General features: G+C 37.6%; 2 protein-coding genes and 1 long non-coding RNA gene across 3 annotated transcripts; 1 reads left to right on the top strand and 2 right to left on the bottom strand.

The window, feature by feature from the left end:
• Positions 1-172: 172 nt before the first annotated feature.
• Positions 173-5,703, bottom strand: LOC107195253 (uncharacterized). Its single transcript, NR_135142.1, has 4 exons — positions 5,416-5,703; positions 2,729-2,853; positions 2,572-2,641; positions 173-359 (listed from the first exon to the last, which is right to left on the bottom strand). It is a non-coding gene; the product is annotated as an uncharacterized LOC107195253 (long non-coding RNA).
• Positions 3,930-6,338, bottom strand: hnrnpa0a (heterogeneous nuclear ribonucleoprotein A0a). The gene has a single exon (NM_212645.2). The coding sequence runs from the start codon at positions 6,242-6,244 to the stop codon at positions 5,327-5,329; it is 918 nt and encodes a 305-aa protein (NP_997810.2). The 5' UTR covers positions 6,245-6,338; the 3' UTR covers positions 3,930-5,326.
• A 201-nt stretch (positions 6,339-6,539) lies between these two features.
• dpf2l (D4, zinc and double PHD fingers family 2, like) lies at positions 6,540-15,997 on the top strand. The gene is given in 11 exon segments (NM_212696.2): positions 6,540-6,607; positions 7,152-7,312; positions 7,402-7,509; positions 9,011-9,207; positions 9,308-9,400; positions 9,541-9,625; positions 11,863-11,994; positions 12,308-12,439; positions 12,532-12,644; positions 12,721-12,802; positions 15,005-15,997. Coding segments are annotated over 11 exon segments (1,218 nt in total). The 5' UTR covers positions 6,540-6,575; the 3' UTR covers positions 15,088-15,997.
• Positions 15,998-16,309: the final 312 nt, after the last annotated feature.

The following is a 16,309-nucleotide window of genomic DNA, read 5'->3' as shown; positions in this document are numbered from 1 at the left end:
TGGCACTGCCACATCACTGCACTAACCTGCTACTCTAGCCCTTACCAGCTATATTAAAAAAAATAATTCATACTTATACGGGTTAAAGCTAAAGTTAAAACACCATCCTTATTGCTCAGATGATTTCAAATCAAAATGACATAACTAATGTAAAAGAATCAAAAGACTCAAAAAAGATCAATTTATTTTATTGAAATCACATCAAACATTCATTTAAATGTTCATTCTTGTCCATAAGCACAAGTGCAAAAGATTCAGCCGCCTTTAACAACTTCCCTTCCGATCCCGCTACAGTCAAAAGATCCATTTGAAGCCATCTCCCAGAGACAGAGAACAGCATCACTGCCATCACCGTTGGTCTGTAAAACAAAAAAAATATCAGGGAAGAGCATAACCAATTTATACAAGACAAAAAAATTAGGGGGGGGGGGGGGGGGTCTTGTTTTCTGAATGCAATTTCTCCCACAAGTTAAGAAAAATCTAAATCTTAGAAAGAATCCCCACAAGACCATATTTTGTTATGTTTCACAAATCCAAGTAAGTCTGAATAGATTATGATTTCGCAAAAGCAAATAAATCACTTAAATGTACAATGCAATCTTTTCATTGTCAGCGTTTAATGATTCAGAATGTTCACATGTTTCAAGTTCTTTAAGTTTTAGTCTGGAATAAAATATACAGGGTAATTCAAAAAGAATACAACAACTTAGAAAATCTGTTTTTAATTATAAAAACATGATGGAATTTTGGGTAAATAATTAAATGTAAAGAGTTCATAGATGTTTAATGTGACCCCTCCAGACACTCGAGTGACATCAACCTGAAAGTTGTGGTATTTATTCCAAATCACCCTGGAATTTAATTGTAGCATATTTTAACATGGATCCATGTTTTGCATCTAGTATTCACACTTATTTAAAAAAAAATAATAAAATAATCTAACAAAAACACATATATACGTGAACTAAACCTACCAACACATGTATAACAATGATTTGTGCTTTCTGAAGAATCCTTGTTCGCATTTTCATTTGCTTACTATTTTACTATAGTATACTCATTTGTTTACTATTTTATATGCAAGGAATTTCTGTAAACACACTAAGAGATCTGCAGCAAGAGCCATTTTTTTATCTGTATGGACCTTTGAAGTATAAATTAAAATCAAACTAACTTTGATTTTGTTGACTGACATTTCTAGTTCTGTGTTGAACAATTCATACGTAAATGTCATTAAAAAAATTTTTTTTGCCATTTTAATTGTAATATATATTTTTATTTAATGTTTGATGTAATCTCAAGCGAAACACAGAGATGGTAGGACGGTCTAGCCCCCCCCCTCCCTTTTTTTTTTAAAAACAGCCAATAGTGTTGTCTTTTCACCACTCTGCCAGTGAGAGTGGTTTAGATTAAGTGCATTAAATGAAAAGCATAAAGAAGAGGGCGAGGCATGTCTGATACTAGAGAGCGTTTGATTGGTTATGATGTGGTTATCAAGTAAAAATGATTGGTCCATATAGGCAGAAGTGACAAACTACAAGCTTTACATGTTTATGTTAGTTTTATATCTTCTAAACACGAAATTTTTTAGCTATTTTGGTTCACACTAGCTTATAGACATCTCATAAACCAACAGTACTAATACGAACACCTCAACTTTAATTTCATGGGACTTTTAAAACCTGAAAATGCATTTCCTTTTTTGTTTTCAGGTAGTTTGTCAGATAACACAATACGCAAGCCTAGGAAATTCCTCCAACGGTTAATTTTGAAAACAAACAGAAATGGTGAGGCAGGAGTATGTAAGGTTCTAATAACTCTCCCCTAACCCTTTTTCTGATTGTTCTGAATTAAATGCTTATTTTACTACATCCAATCAGCTCACAGTAGAAAAAGCAAGCCACGCCCACTGTTTTGTCATTTAATATTCCATTTCTCTAGGATCTGCAATAAGGAAAATGTGTATATACAAAAATGATCAGAGCTTCCTGTTCATGTGAACTTTAAATGGCAAAATAAAAAAACAGGTCTGTTTGAGAATTCTACCCATTTAGAGATCACATCTTGTAACCTCATGACCTGTTTTTGGTCCATGCTGCATTTTCATTCAGTCCTTTGGAGTTTAGATGCATGCACACCCATGTTCAAATGATAGCACTGGACATTAAATTAATCACACGAAATGATCAAGTTCCAATCCCAATTCTTCCCCTTTCCTCCTTACCCCTTGTTTTGCACGTTCACTTCAAGGGGTAGGGGTGTCAAAATTCTCTTTAGCTTGAAGGCTATGGGGAAGGGGTGAAAACCTCTTCGAACAAAGATTTTTCAGGACCACACTCAAAACCAAGGGGTAAGAAAACTTCCCAGAATACAGCAGGCCAAGGGCAGATAGTTACACAAGGAAGTAGGGAGATCCACAAATTAGTATTTTTTTGTCATTATTACAATTTTTTACAACAAAAAAGCATGCTTTAATATATTCATAAACAGATGTTATAGATGCATACAATAAAAGAATTGGGATTGGGTCCAGTTGTAGGTTTAAGCCTAACACAATTTACAAAACCTCACCATGGACATTCTTGCTTCTTGTAGGCCCACAGGCATCTTGCATACATGTTGCAAAGCAATCTCTGCCAGACTGCAAAAACAAGAAAGAAATTATGTAATTGGCATGAATCTATGATAGATGAATTTGAGGGAAAAAAAAATTATAATTACTACTCACCAAAGTCACTGACGGATTTCATCCTTCATTTTTCAGAGCAACTGGATACACAGCTGCAGCAGAAGTTCATCAAGCAGCTGCTCTTAGAAGTGGGATTTTACTTAAATCATTCCACTGTTTACCCTCTGTGGACAAAGAAAATAAACGTGTCAACAAATAGTGTCCTGAAACATGTTTGTTTACATTCAGTTTATCAAAACCCCATACGTTTGTGCCTTTAAGAGGGTCTATGTAAAACATGTGCTTTAAGAATAAGAGTTGAACATCTCTCTTTTCAAAAAAATGCCAATGTCAAAATGGTTTTACAGTTGCATCTTCACTCAATTATCAACTAAAACCACTGTCCTCTTTGAGTGCCAGAAATGTAGGAGGACAAAAACACGAGCAAAACACCGAGATGAGGAGGGGAGGGGGATTGATAAGATGTAAAGTAAATAACTGAAAGCACAAACCTTGCTTAATAAATGCTGATCTCCTTTGCATTTGATGTCATTAATATCTGGAACTAATGCATCAAGTATACAGGAACTATAAACTCCATTCTCCGGTTTGACCTTAAACTGGAAATTGTCTAAAATATTGGATTAAGACATAACTACATAGACCACAGTCACCACAGCGTCACACACATTGAACTACAGAGCATATTCTAATCGCCACTTTTCCTCTGTTACATGATCACCGCAGTTTAACGCTGGTATTTAGGAAATGCTAAAAATAAAGTTGCATGCACGTTTTACGTTAACGACTCACAAATACCTGATTTTGTTCCAGGTGGATCCAAAGTATGTTAAAGACACACCCGATGTAATGTCTTGTGTAAAGTATTTCTACAAACCTGGAAACCTGGTGCGATTATCCTATGGATTTTCAGCTGGGTTTCTACATCTCTGGAGTAGCCCTGGAGAATCCAATGACGGAGTAGTGGACACAGCTAAGGTATAGATCCATCTTATTTGATCACTAAAAGTATTGGAACAAAGCTCTAAACATATTTTAAGAATAAAGACAACATATGGTTGGGAAAATGTTAACATCCCCACATGTTTGATGCAAAGAAATGCAATTCAAATGGAGCACTAGAGCCTAATAAAGGCAAAAATGCGCCTCCAATTTTAGTCTTACCTAGGTGGATAGACAAATGACTAAATGGGCCTCATAAGTCAAAAGCACCCAATGAATGTCAGATTGGCATAAATCATAATGGCTACGGAGTAATGACTTTTATTAAGAGAAATACATACAGTTCAGTTGTATCTGAAATAAACAATATTCAATAGGTTATTCCGTTGAAGCAATAATACAATGAGACAAAAGCATTTAAGTCTTTTACTAAATGATTAAACTGTAAAAAAACAACTCCAATCAGTCTTCAGAGTCCCAACGAAAAAGGATTACTGAAACACCATGACATATTTGCATTATGTGCTTGAACTATTTAATAAATGACACTAATTGGGATGGGATACACGTTAATCACTATATTAACGTATACTGGGAAACTTTAAGTGAGCTCGAACAGTCACCCAATTAACTTTTTGTTCCTGAGACGCCATAAATCTGTTTATTCCAACACGTTTTTTATGTTTAGACAAACAACATCTAAATGTCCATTGAGCCTAATTAAAGATCAATCATCATTGATTGGCAACAAAGTCCATGACAAGTCTTGCAAGCACTATAGAGCAACCAATTTAGTGGCCATTGTTTTGAAAATTTGTTTTCCCATTCATCACAGTTTCAAAGAACTCTGCATTAGAGCTATTTTAAGAATGTATTAAAATAGTTACAAGATGAATAATACAATACATTTAGAAGAAATGTAGCATTCTTTAAATTTTCATTAGTGTTGATTAGATTTTATTTGGTGGAGATGTTTCATAGAATCACTGGTAATGAAGTTTTTAAAGAATTTATTGATACGGTTTACCAAGTTATTAAATTTATTATATATATATATATATAGATTTTTTTTTGGCCAATGTTGCTTTACAGATCTCAAGATATGCAGATAGGGCCTGCTACCAATCAATGAAGTCTTAAATGTCTACAGGGGTTCACTGTGATTGACTAAATAAAAACAAGATATAAATGTCTTAGAAAAAATAACATACACAATAAAGATACAATACATATGCTAAATGGAGAAACACATGCCTACACTAACAAGCAAAAACACTAATCTTAACTTAATCCCAATGCACAAAGAAAAACGTGTGAAAAGCAGTTTCGCGAACAGGTAGCCTGCCCCGACCACCACTGGCCAGTCTTATAATAAGAAGAGATCCGGAGTAGTAGTCCTATATGTCTTGCTGGAAAAAAATATCTCCCTAAATACATCAGGGAAAAGAGCAAAATGATGTGTAGTAGTAGTAACAGCTGTAAGATGTTGAATAAAGTCGGATAGGTGAACCCTACCTATGATCTGCTAGGCTGGATAAAGTTCTGAACTCCTGAATAGAGCTTGAGTGTTTCAGTCAATGCCTCGCCACATTAAGGTGACTCAATCTGGCTACTTAGCTGAAGATAATCTGTGGTCAAAACTGTGATGTGGGCTGGGGAAGGAGCTGCTCTTAACACGAGACCTAATAAACGCTCTTAATACGAGCCTCCGTAACCCCCCCTGCCGTAACCACCACCACCACCACCTCGGGAGTAAGGAGCGTTGCTTCTGCCCGAGTAATTACCTTTCATTGGGCCATAGCCAGAGGACTGCTGGCCATAGCCGCTGCCAAAGTCATTGTAGCCGTTACCACCGCCGTAGCCTTCCATTTGGTCCCCGTAGCCTCCCCCATACCCGCCACCGTATCCGCCTCCATAGCCACCACCGTAGCCGTCGTTGCCCCCATAGCCGCCGCCACCGTAGTTGCCGTATCCTCCGCCGCGCCCGCCGTAGCCGTTCTGCGGTCTGCCCATCCCCCTTCCGCCTCCTCGGCCGCCACGACCACCGCCGCGGCTACCGGCAGCTTGCATCTCCTGCTTGGTGAGGGCTTTCTTTACCTCGACTTTATGACCGTTAATGATGTGGAACTTGAGCACCACGGCTTTGTCGGCCGAGTCGTTATCTTCGAAATAGACAAAGCCGAAGCCTCGCTTCTTGCCGGTCTCTTTGTCCGTGATCACCTCCGCCTTCTCCACCGCGCCGAACTGCGAGAAACAGTCACGGAGGTGATCCTCTTCGATATCGTCTTTTAGACCGCCGATGAAGATCTTTTTTACCTTTGCGAGAGCCTCGGGCTTGCCCGCGTCTTCTCGGGCCACAGCCCTTTTCAGCTCCACGTTATTGCCATCTAGAATGTGAGGTCGGGCCGACATGGCGGAGTCCGCCTCGTCCGGACTCGAGTAGGTCACAAAACCGAAGCAACGCGAGCGCTTCAATTGTTGGTTCTGCACCACCACGCAGTCCGTGAGCTTGCCGTACTGCTCGAAATGGTTTCGCAGCCCATCGTCGGTAGTCTGGACGTTAAGACCGCCGACAAATAGCTTGCAAAGCTGGTTTTCCATTTGAGCCGTCATCTTCGTAATCTAATCTCTGCTGGGTTGATGTAAAATGGCGGTGAAATATAAATGGCGGCGGTGCGGACAGATGATGTCATCTAAACGTAACCACGCCTACCATCGAAAGAGATCAATGGTTTTGAGTTGTTTTGATTACCTTAGTAATATCTTTTGAGAATATCTCGCAAAATGTTTTGCACAATATTACAGAAATGCCACTCTGGTTATCTTCCGTCTGAAAAGACGGGTCAAACATTTCTTCCTCCAAAGAGGAGAACGTAGCATTGATTCAAAAGATATCCACTGCGCACGCGCAGTAAAGACAACAACAGCCCACTACAGCAAAACAATGGCGACTGCCGTGGAGAATATCGTTAAAGTGTGAGTACATGTAGTTTTTAAACTCTTTGAATGAATATTGGCGTGATATTTCCTGTTTATGTCGGAATTAGAGAGGTTTTGTTTTTGTTAGTCAGGCTGAGGTATTGTAGTGGTGTTTGACTGGCTAATAATGGAAATCTGCACCTCGTTCATTCATCGTTTTCTGTGACATCAAAGCGCGGTTCAGCCATGTGTCTACTTTTAAAATTACTTTCTCTGACCAGTGACGGACTAATTTGTTTGTCTGTCAAGTTCCGTGATCCAACTTTTTAAAGAAAAGTCTACCAGGATGTCGTCGTTTTTTTAAAAACAGGCAAAATTAGTTCATCACATTGAGGTCCATTGATGTCCATTGTTTGAATATGGGCACGTTGTGACGCACCAAATGTAACAAAAAAATCATGTCACTTTCCGAAGAATCTGATTTAACTAGTCAAAGGCTCATATTTATTAGTGCTATGAGAACATTGAATTCACATGTCTTGTGAAAACCTATATAATGTATTACCTATGCTGTTCTCTTTTATTTGTATGTGGACTAAAGGCTCGGAGAGCAGTATTACAAAGATGCTTTGGAGCAGTGTCATAATTATAATGCCCGGCTGTGTGCGGAGAGAAGCATCCTCATGCCCTTCTTGGACTCCCAGACTGGGGTCGCTCAAAGCAACTGCTATATTTGGATGGAGAAGAGGCACAGGAGTGCAGGTACAATAAAAACAGCATCAGTCCGATACACAGATTCTATTTTCAGTCTATCTTACTATTACTAACACACTTTGTGATTGCTTTTTAAGGCACGGCACCAGGACAGCTGTACTCATACCCCGCCCGGCGCTGGAGGAAGAAAAGAAGAGCTCATCCACCAGAAGACCCAGCATTGGTTTTTCCTCCTCTTAAAACGGGTAATTTGTTATGACACTGTATTTTCTTATGCTAATTAAAAAGAAAAGTTATTTATTAAAGAATGAAGAATTAATTAGATCATAAAAATAATAGTTTATTGTTGTTTATTAAAAATCACCAGCTTATTCATCCTTGTGCCATTCAATGTGTATTTGTCTTTCTTTTTCCAGACAAACGCAGTCAGAGGCGTATTAAATTATACCCTCGCTATTTACAGCTTTTTAATTGCTGTGAATTTTTTTGCTCTTTGTTTTTTTTACATTTGTGAACACACATTCACTATTTGTTTGATGCCAGTAATGATTGATTATATTATAAGTTTAAAATTATTAACCAACTGGAGTCAAATGGATCACTTGTAAGATGGATGGATGTGGATTTTGAGGGTATCCACAGGGTTTTAAAAAGTCTTAAATTCATTTTTTCATTTTCTTTTCTCGGCTTATTCCCTTTATTAATCTGGGGTCGCCACAGTGGAATGAAACGCCAACATATTCAGCATATGTTTTACGCAGCAGATGCCTTTCCAGCTGCAACCCATCACTGGGAAACATCCATACACAAGCGTTCACACAAATACACTACAGACAATTTAGCCTGCCCAATTCACCTGTACCGCATGTCTTTGGACTTGTAGGAGAAACCAGAGCCCCCGAAGAAAACCCACGCTAAATTCTTTAGCATTTAGCCCTATAAAAGTCTGACATTTAATTCTTCATATTCTTAAAAAGGTCTTAAAAATTCTTAAATTTGACTTTGTGAAACCAGCAAAAACCCTGATTTTGGAGCTTCAAAATGTAACATTAGCAGATTTTTTATTGTTTTGTTTGACCCTTGACAATTTTAGTTGATACACAAATGACTAGGCCAGGGATGGGCAAACTTGATCCTCGAGGGCCGGTGTCCCTGCAGAGTTTTGTTCCAACACTAGTCAAACACACCTGAACAAACTAATCAGTGTCTTCAAGATCACTTGAACTCTATAGGGAGGTCTGTTTGAATAGGGTTGGAGCTAAACTATGCAGGACACTGGCCCTCCAGAATCAAGTTTGCCCACACCTGGACTAGGCCATATAAATTGTGAACATGATAAATATTTTTTACTTATCACTCTGTTGTCTAAAAACATTTATTTTATTGTAATGATAAAGAACATTTGCTGGACTGAGGCAGGTTAAAATTACTTGATTTTCCAAAAATAATACTTAGACAAGGAATATGATATTAAATAGGCATCTTTCATTGAAGAATTGATTTATGCATATGCATATGTATGTGTACTGTGTGTGTTATATCTATCTCTCTTTATAGCTACAGAGAGAGAGTATCTATTTTGTGTAAACGTATGATACAGAACATATTTAAAATAGCATTGTAAATCATGACTAAATGATTTCAAAATATATATTTTTTCTCCTACTGTTACTGTAAAACATTCTTAAAGACTGGAAATGTGCTATGTAAAATAATCTTATTATTGTTATTATGTTTTTTTAAAAGCTGAGCTGGAACTAGGACTTAAAAAAGATGTGTTGGGCCCACTGGATGGGAGTAGTCTAGAAGCCCTGCTAAAAGGAGAGCCGCTGGATAAAAGAGTCACCACAGAGCTCAGACCACCTGAAGAAGAAACCAGTCTTGCTGAAATTACTGGAACCAGTACAGCCAGCAGCCACAGCGGCTCCACGCGCATCAGAAAGGTATAGAGCAGGGCTGTTTGATAATGTGACACCTTAAATATGAACTTTGTACTCTGGGTTCATAATTGAGGGAGTTTTTTCTTCATTGATGCCTTCTCAGAGAATCCTTGAGCCAGAAGACTACTTGGATGATCTGGATGATGAAGATTTTGAGGAGGAAACTCCAAAAAGAAGAAGCAAAGGAAAGTCTAAGGTAACACGCCTAATCTCCCGTTTCCTAGTTAAATGAATATTAATGCAGTATTTAAGATTTGTTTCCACCTGATGTGATTAGTTTTGATTACAGTATGGTCTGAAGGGAATTGTTATGAAAATGTCTTTTTAACCTGCCAGGGTCGAGGTGTTGGAAATGGTAAAAAGAAATTGGAAGCTGCAGCAGCTGCCCAGGAAGATCGAGACAAACCGTATGCTTGTGACAGTGAGTTGTGACCAATGTTATTTTAAACCATTGAAAAGTCCTCCTTTTAAAGCATTAGAGTTATCATATCTGCATTATTTAAGACAAATATAGAGTACTGTTTAAAAGTTTGGGGTCATTGACAGAGTTTATTATTACTGTTATTTAACAAAAATAATTGATAAAGTGATCGGAATGACTATAGTATTACAACAGATTTTTATTTCAATTAAATGCTTTTTTTATTATTATTTTTTTTTGGTATTCATTAAATTATTATTATTATTATTATTATTATTATTATTTTATTTTTATTTATTTTTTCAAAAAACTATCTAACCAGTGTTGCTTTTCATACTTTAATTAGACCTTGCTTCCTTTTTCATATAGTTGATAAAAAGTTAAGAAAAGCCCAGTTTAGAAAAAAGTATATTGCTAAATTCTACAGCTCCACTTCACATGGCAATGAATTTATGCCAGTCTGCATTCATTCATTCATTTTCTCTTAGTCTCTTTATTAATCAGGGGTCGCCACAACAGAATGAACCACCAACTTATCCAGCATATGTTTTACGCAGCAGATGCCCTTCCAGCTGCAACCCATTACTGGGAAAAAACCATACACTTTCATTCACACACATACACTAAAGACAATTTAGCTTACCCAATTCACCTGTACCACATGTCTTTGGACATGTGGGGAAAACCAGAGCACCCAGGGGAAAGTCCACACCAACTCTGGAAGAACATGCAAACTCCACACAGCTAGTGTGCAGAAATTAACATCATTTAGCCTTCAATATATGTTTACTATCATTGTTACTATCACTATTACAACACAACCTGGTAATGCTGTGTCAATTCAATGACCAGCAGAGACACATTTACACGTAACAGTTAAACATGTCAGATATTTTTAAACTGACCACAGTGTGCTGCTTTTGTCTATAGTCAGTCCACTGAAGAACGACTTCATGTGCAGGCTCACTGCATTCTTCTTTGATTTTACTGTATCCTGCTGCTCTGTCTGTGTATGTTTACAGCACCATATATAGGTGTCACATATACATATTACACCATTTTACACATTTCCATGTGGACGCAGACACTTCTTGAAACAATAAGTGGATAGCACAAACTTTTGGATTGACAAAGAAAAAATATGATCAGTGTCATATCGGTGTATGGATATTTTACAGTTTGAACCCAAAAACGACTAGTTTGTCAGATGAAGAAGAGCCAGAGTCAGAGATTGATTTTACTGAAGATAGTTTGTAATTTTATCAGCAGAAGCCAGCTTCAACACTCACAAAATGTTCGAAGTCCACTCTGCTTACAATCTCAAAACATTAACAATTATACTCTTACATGATGTCATTCATTCATTTTCTTGTCAGCTTAGTCCCTTTATTAACCTGGGGTCGCCACAGCGGAATGAACCGCAAACTCATTCAGCGTATGTTTTACGCAGCAGATGCCCTTCCACCTGCAACCCATCACTGGGAAATAACTGCGTCATATTTTACCATTTTACTTCACTCTGGCTAAACCATTCACATACTCAGAAGCAAACATTATGATCTTGGATAAAACTAATTTGATTCTCACTGTCTGGCCAATTAGAAATGTTCACAGGTTAGCTACCTGCTTAAACTCTTGATTATTTGAAATTCTTTCATCTTTATTTTATTCTTTCAGCAAGCTTTATTTGTCATTCTGCAAAACTTGTTCAAAAATATTACCCAGTTTTACTCTGAAGTGGGATGACACAAAGGTTATCATATAATCTAGGCTCTTAAATATTCAACTTTATTAATAATCATAAAGACATAAGAAAGGATATGTCTTCACCCTGGAGCAGACATCCATCAGAAAATCCACGCCATTTATAGTCTTAGAAAGAGGTGCCCAAATTTGTTCCTGGAGGGCCGATGTCCTGGAGAGAGCTCCAACCATAATCATACACCCCTGAACTAGCTAATCAAGCTCTTACTACATATACTGGAAAGTTACTGGCAGGTGTGTTGAAGTAAGTTGGAGCTAAAATCTGCAGGACACCGGCCCTCAGGGACCGAGTTTGGGCACCCCTACTCTAAGCATTATAAACAACCAACCACTGTTGAGAAAACCTTTAGTTGTGAAAGCTCTATAGAAAATATTTGGGGGGGAAAAACATTTTAAAAATCCTGATTTCCAATAATGCACAATGTTTTTTACACTACTGTTTTAACTGTAGTTGTTTTCTTTTTTTTAATTAGTCTGTGGGAAGCGCTACAAGAACAGGCCAGGTTTGAGTTACCATTACACTCACTCTCATCTGGCCGATGAGGAGGGAGAGGACAAAGAAGAGCCTGAGATTCACACGCCTGCACCCCCAGAGGAACCCAAGAGTAAGCATTTAATCATCACTAACTGTGCATGTTGAGAAGTCATCATCTAAAACTGTGTACACTACTGACACCTTACTTGCACTGTTGTTCCTTATCAGTTTGAAAGATTTAACAAGTATGATGTGCTAGTATTTAATGTTTAAACCGCACCTTTTATAGTTGTATTTATGACATTTAAGGGTTAGATATTGTTAGATCCTTGTGACTTAAGGATATTGTATATTACAATACAAATATTTGCCAGTTTTGTTACAATGACAGTCAATTAAAATACAAAAGTGTTCCAAGAGTTGATCTGATCTTCTTTTTACAGCCCCTAAGAAAGGACCAAATGGCCTGGCTTTGCCTAATGACTACTGTGACTTTTGCCTGGGCGACTCCAGCATGAACCAGAAAACAGGGCAGTCTGAGGAGCTGGTGTCCTGCTCTGATTGTGGACGGTCAGGTATGGCAGAGGGACAGGAGAAACTTTAAACCTCTAGAGGTCTTTGATTTAATAATTCAAGTTTTTTTTTCTCTGGTCTTCTCTTACTTAAGGGCATCCTTCATGCCTGCAGTTCACCGCTGTGATGATGGCTGCTGTAAAGACTTACCGCTGGCAGTGCATTGAGTGCAAGTGCTGCAATGTTTGTGGCACATCTGAGAATGACGTGAGTCCCCAGACATTTGAATGAAGCTCATACACACAAAAGGCATCTGTTAATGTGTTGACATTCTCTTCCTCAGGACCAGCTTCTGTTCTGTGATGACTGTGACAGAGGATACCACATGTACTGCCTCAGCCCTCCCATGTCAGACCCTCCAGAAGGTACAAGCAATTGCTTTTATTGTTGTTCGCCTATGCTGGTGTCGTTCCAGACACAAATTGACTGGGGTCAGATCTATGCATCTCTAAAGATGCATTATCAGGATATCCTAAAAATGCACCATCAGAACATGGGCTGGGGTCTGTTTTTAAAAAAATTGTTTAGAAAACCGGAGAGTCAAAAACCTGACTTCAATGAGCCGAACTACTTTATTTGTTAACATACACAAGTAGTGACAGATAAATCATAAGAAAATCACCAAGACTTATAAATAAACATTATTGTATTATTGTCATTTAACAAAATGTCTCAAATTATAGAAATATTACAAAGTAAAAATGACAAATGTTTGGTTTCTAAAAGTGCTCTTGTGAGAGCACATCACTACTTATGGCATACTGAGGTTTTAAGCCTTTTTTTGTCATCAATATATGTAAATTCATACTTTACATATTCAGGGTCGTACTTGCACTTTGACATAGTTGTTGCTATAATTAAATGAAATTTCACATGTCAAACGGTACAGTTATCGCTCGCACATTTCAAAATAAAAGTCTTATTTAAGCAAAATAGGTTAAAAATTAAACATTTGTTGTTGTTTTTTGACCACACACTCTGCGACCCACTGAAAACGTTCCCGCGACCCACTTTTGGGTCGCGACCCACCAGTTGAGAAACACTGATCTAGATAACTGCTTGTGCGTGTTACTGTCGTGAAACCTTAAAGGTCGGGCATAGATGCACTGATTATGTGGTGTGCTACCATGGCAACTACGAGAAAGGAAAGATCTTTGAAATAAGACACTGCTATGTTCACAGTGAGTAAGCCGTGTTTGTTTTAGAGTTTAAACATATAATAATGTAAACTTAATAATCATAAACAATGGCTTGCAATTAAGCAAGAGAGAAGGTTGACAGGAAATTGCAGGTCGTCTCAATAGGCTGCATATTTAGCTATATATTTTAAAACATAGGCCATTATTTAGGCCTATTTACATATAAATTAAATATTTGTCACAATACATTGAAATTGTGCTTGCACACGTGTAAGCGAGAGAGATAATGCGAGCTTACTGCCTATTGTTGCTTGCAAGGAAAAGTTTTAATGCATTGCAGACTAACTGTAACATACAAAATGTGCTTAACGTCAGCACATAAAGTTTAAAATAATGGCAACAATGAGCCGTGCACGCACAAGTGGTGGGACTTTTAATTTGCTCCTGAAACCACTGCAAATTGCTGCTTTTCCTATGACACCTTTCCTGCGCCCCGTGGAAAAAAAAATTATTTTATTTTTGGCTTAGTCCCTTTATTAATCAGTGGTCGCCACAGTGAAATGAACTGCCAACTTATCCATCATGTTTTACATAGCAGATGCCCTTCCACCTGCAACCAATCACTGGGAAACACCCATACAAACTCATTCACACACAAACTCTGCGGACAATTTAGCCTACCCAATTCACCTATAATACGTCTTTGGACTTGTGGGGGGAACCGGAGAACCTGGGGGAAACCCACGCCAACTGACCCAGCTGAGGCTCAGACCAGCGACTTTCTTGTTGTGAGGCGATTGTGCTACCCACTGTGCCACAATGATGACCTAGTTGAAATGTTGTAGTTTGTAATTGTTTTGTTTGGAATGACTCGTTTGAATTTAAATGTGTATATTGTTCTGTTCTAAAGAATAAAAACAGCTACAGTATGTTCAGAGCAGCAAATTCCAAACATTCTGAAAGGTAGAATAAATAATCTGATGTGTGTTTTGAACTGAAACTTTACAGACACATTCTGGAGACACAAAAGACTTTTCTTAAATCCTAAAAAAGGGGTAAAATAGGTCCCTTTTAAGATACAGAGCAGAGAAAACTATCTCATCATTAAAGAGCTGAATACATCGTTTTGGCATCTTTCAGGGCAGATCAAACCTTTAATTAATGGGGTCATTCCCCAAAACCCCTTGTTATTCACAACATCTTTGTTACATCTACAATAAGCATGGGCAAATGCCATATTGTGCACGAAACTGTAGAATACAGAAAAAAAAATCATAAAATGCACCACCCGCATGCCAAAAGTAAGCACTGTCAAAATGGCATGAAAGTAATGTTGTAATTTATGTGCTGAAATTCTCAAATCGGAATAAAACAAGATACCTAGTTATAATTAGAGTGATTCATATTTGGCTTGAATAATGTTTACAGGAAGCTGGAGTTGTCACCTGTGTCTGGCTCTTCTGAAGGACAAGGCTTCCATTTATCAGAGCCAGAATCCTGCAATGGAGTGACCACGTGAACAGTCTACCTTGAATGCGCAAACCTCACGTCCATGCAGAAATGCATTCAAACTGTCTTGAGATTTTCACAGAATGATGGAGAGGCGGGAAGAGAAATCATTGGCCCTAACGTAACCAGTTTTTTTTTTTTATGTTTCACTTTGACTGTTACACACATCACACATCACAGGCAGTGTTTGAAATAAAGCCTACACAGAGGTTTCCGAGTTTGAAATGGGTAATATACGTACACTTCATGCATTATGTGCAGTATTTCCACATTCCTTGACGTTAGGGCCCATGTTTCAGATGACTGAGCACCTGTTTATGCATTGCCAAATATTCTTTTTTAATCGCTCACTCAGCATTTGTTTACATGGAGAAAAACATGGCTTATTCTTCAAATGTTATGGATCGAATTATTAATTTGTATGAGATGTGTACCTCTGTTTATATCTTTAATGTGTATAATTATTTCCTGTAAGCTGTTCTTTCAGGAAGTAATTTTGCCAAGAGTCAGATTTTAAAAACCAGAAGATGGTGCTGTATTTTTTTTTATCATCAAGTTCTGTTTTTTGCTACATTTTCTGGACTCACTCGTTAGTCTATTTTATCCCACAAAACACTCTCATGAGGCAGGTTATCTTTCGTAGTATTTTGTATGTGATATTATATCTATTATCACTGACTAACCATATTGAATTATTGTGAGTACTGTATCGTTTTTGTATTTGTTTTTTTTTTGGTATATCATGTCAGTTTGTATTGGTATTGAATGTAAATGCTGTATTTTTCTGTCTTTTTTATTTACATTTTTCATATTGGCCTTTCCATAATAAACATACATGTAACAGATTCTTAATAATGTTTGTTTTTTATGGCTGCTTAGTGCTACCAGCATAGTGAATAAAGATTTGGCTGATAAAAGTTCGATATTCCTGTAATAATGGCACCAGTGGTGAAAAAAGTACTGAAAAATCATACTCAAGTAGAAGTACCATTACTTGCCTAAAAATGTAGTGTAACTAGAGTAAAAGTATCTTGTAAATTTGACTCAAAGTAGGCGTAAAAATTAGCCCTTTCAAAAGTACTCAAGAGTAGTGAGTATTAAGCTGTAAAAAGCTGATGCATTTACATGTAATTTGTGCATGTGTGTGTAAACGTAACATTCTGTAGTGGGTTTAGTTCTTGCCCTGTGCAGGCACACAACGTCATAAGAGGCTAATATTAGGTT

The sequence above is a fragment of the Danio rerio genome, chromosome 14 (genome assembly GCF_052040795.2).
Source record: "Danio rerio strain M-AB ecotype USA chromosome 14, GRCz13ab, whole genome shotgun sequence".
Taxonomy (NCBI): Eukaryota; Metazoa; Chordata; class Actinopteri; order Cypriniformes; family Danionidae; genus Danio; species Danio rerio.
The sequence above is the reverse complement of the archived record's forward strand: the minus strand, read 5'-3'. Positions and strand labels throughout refer to the sequence as shown.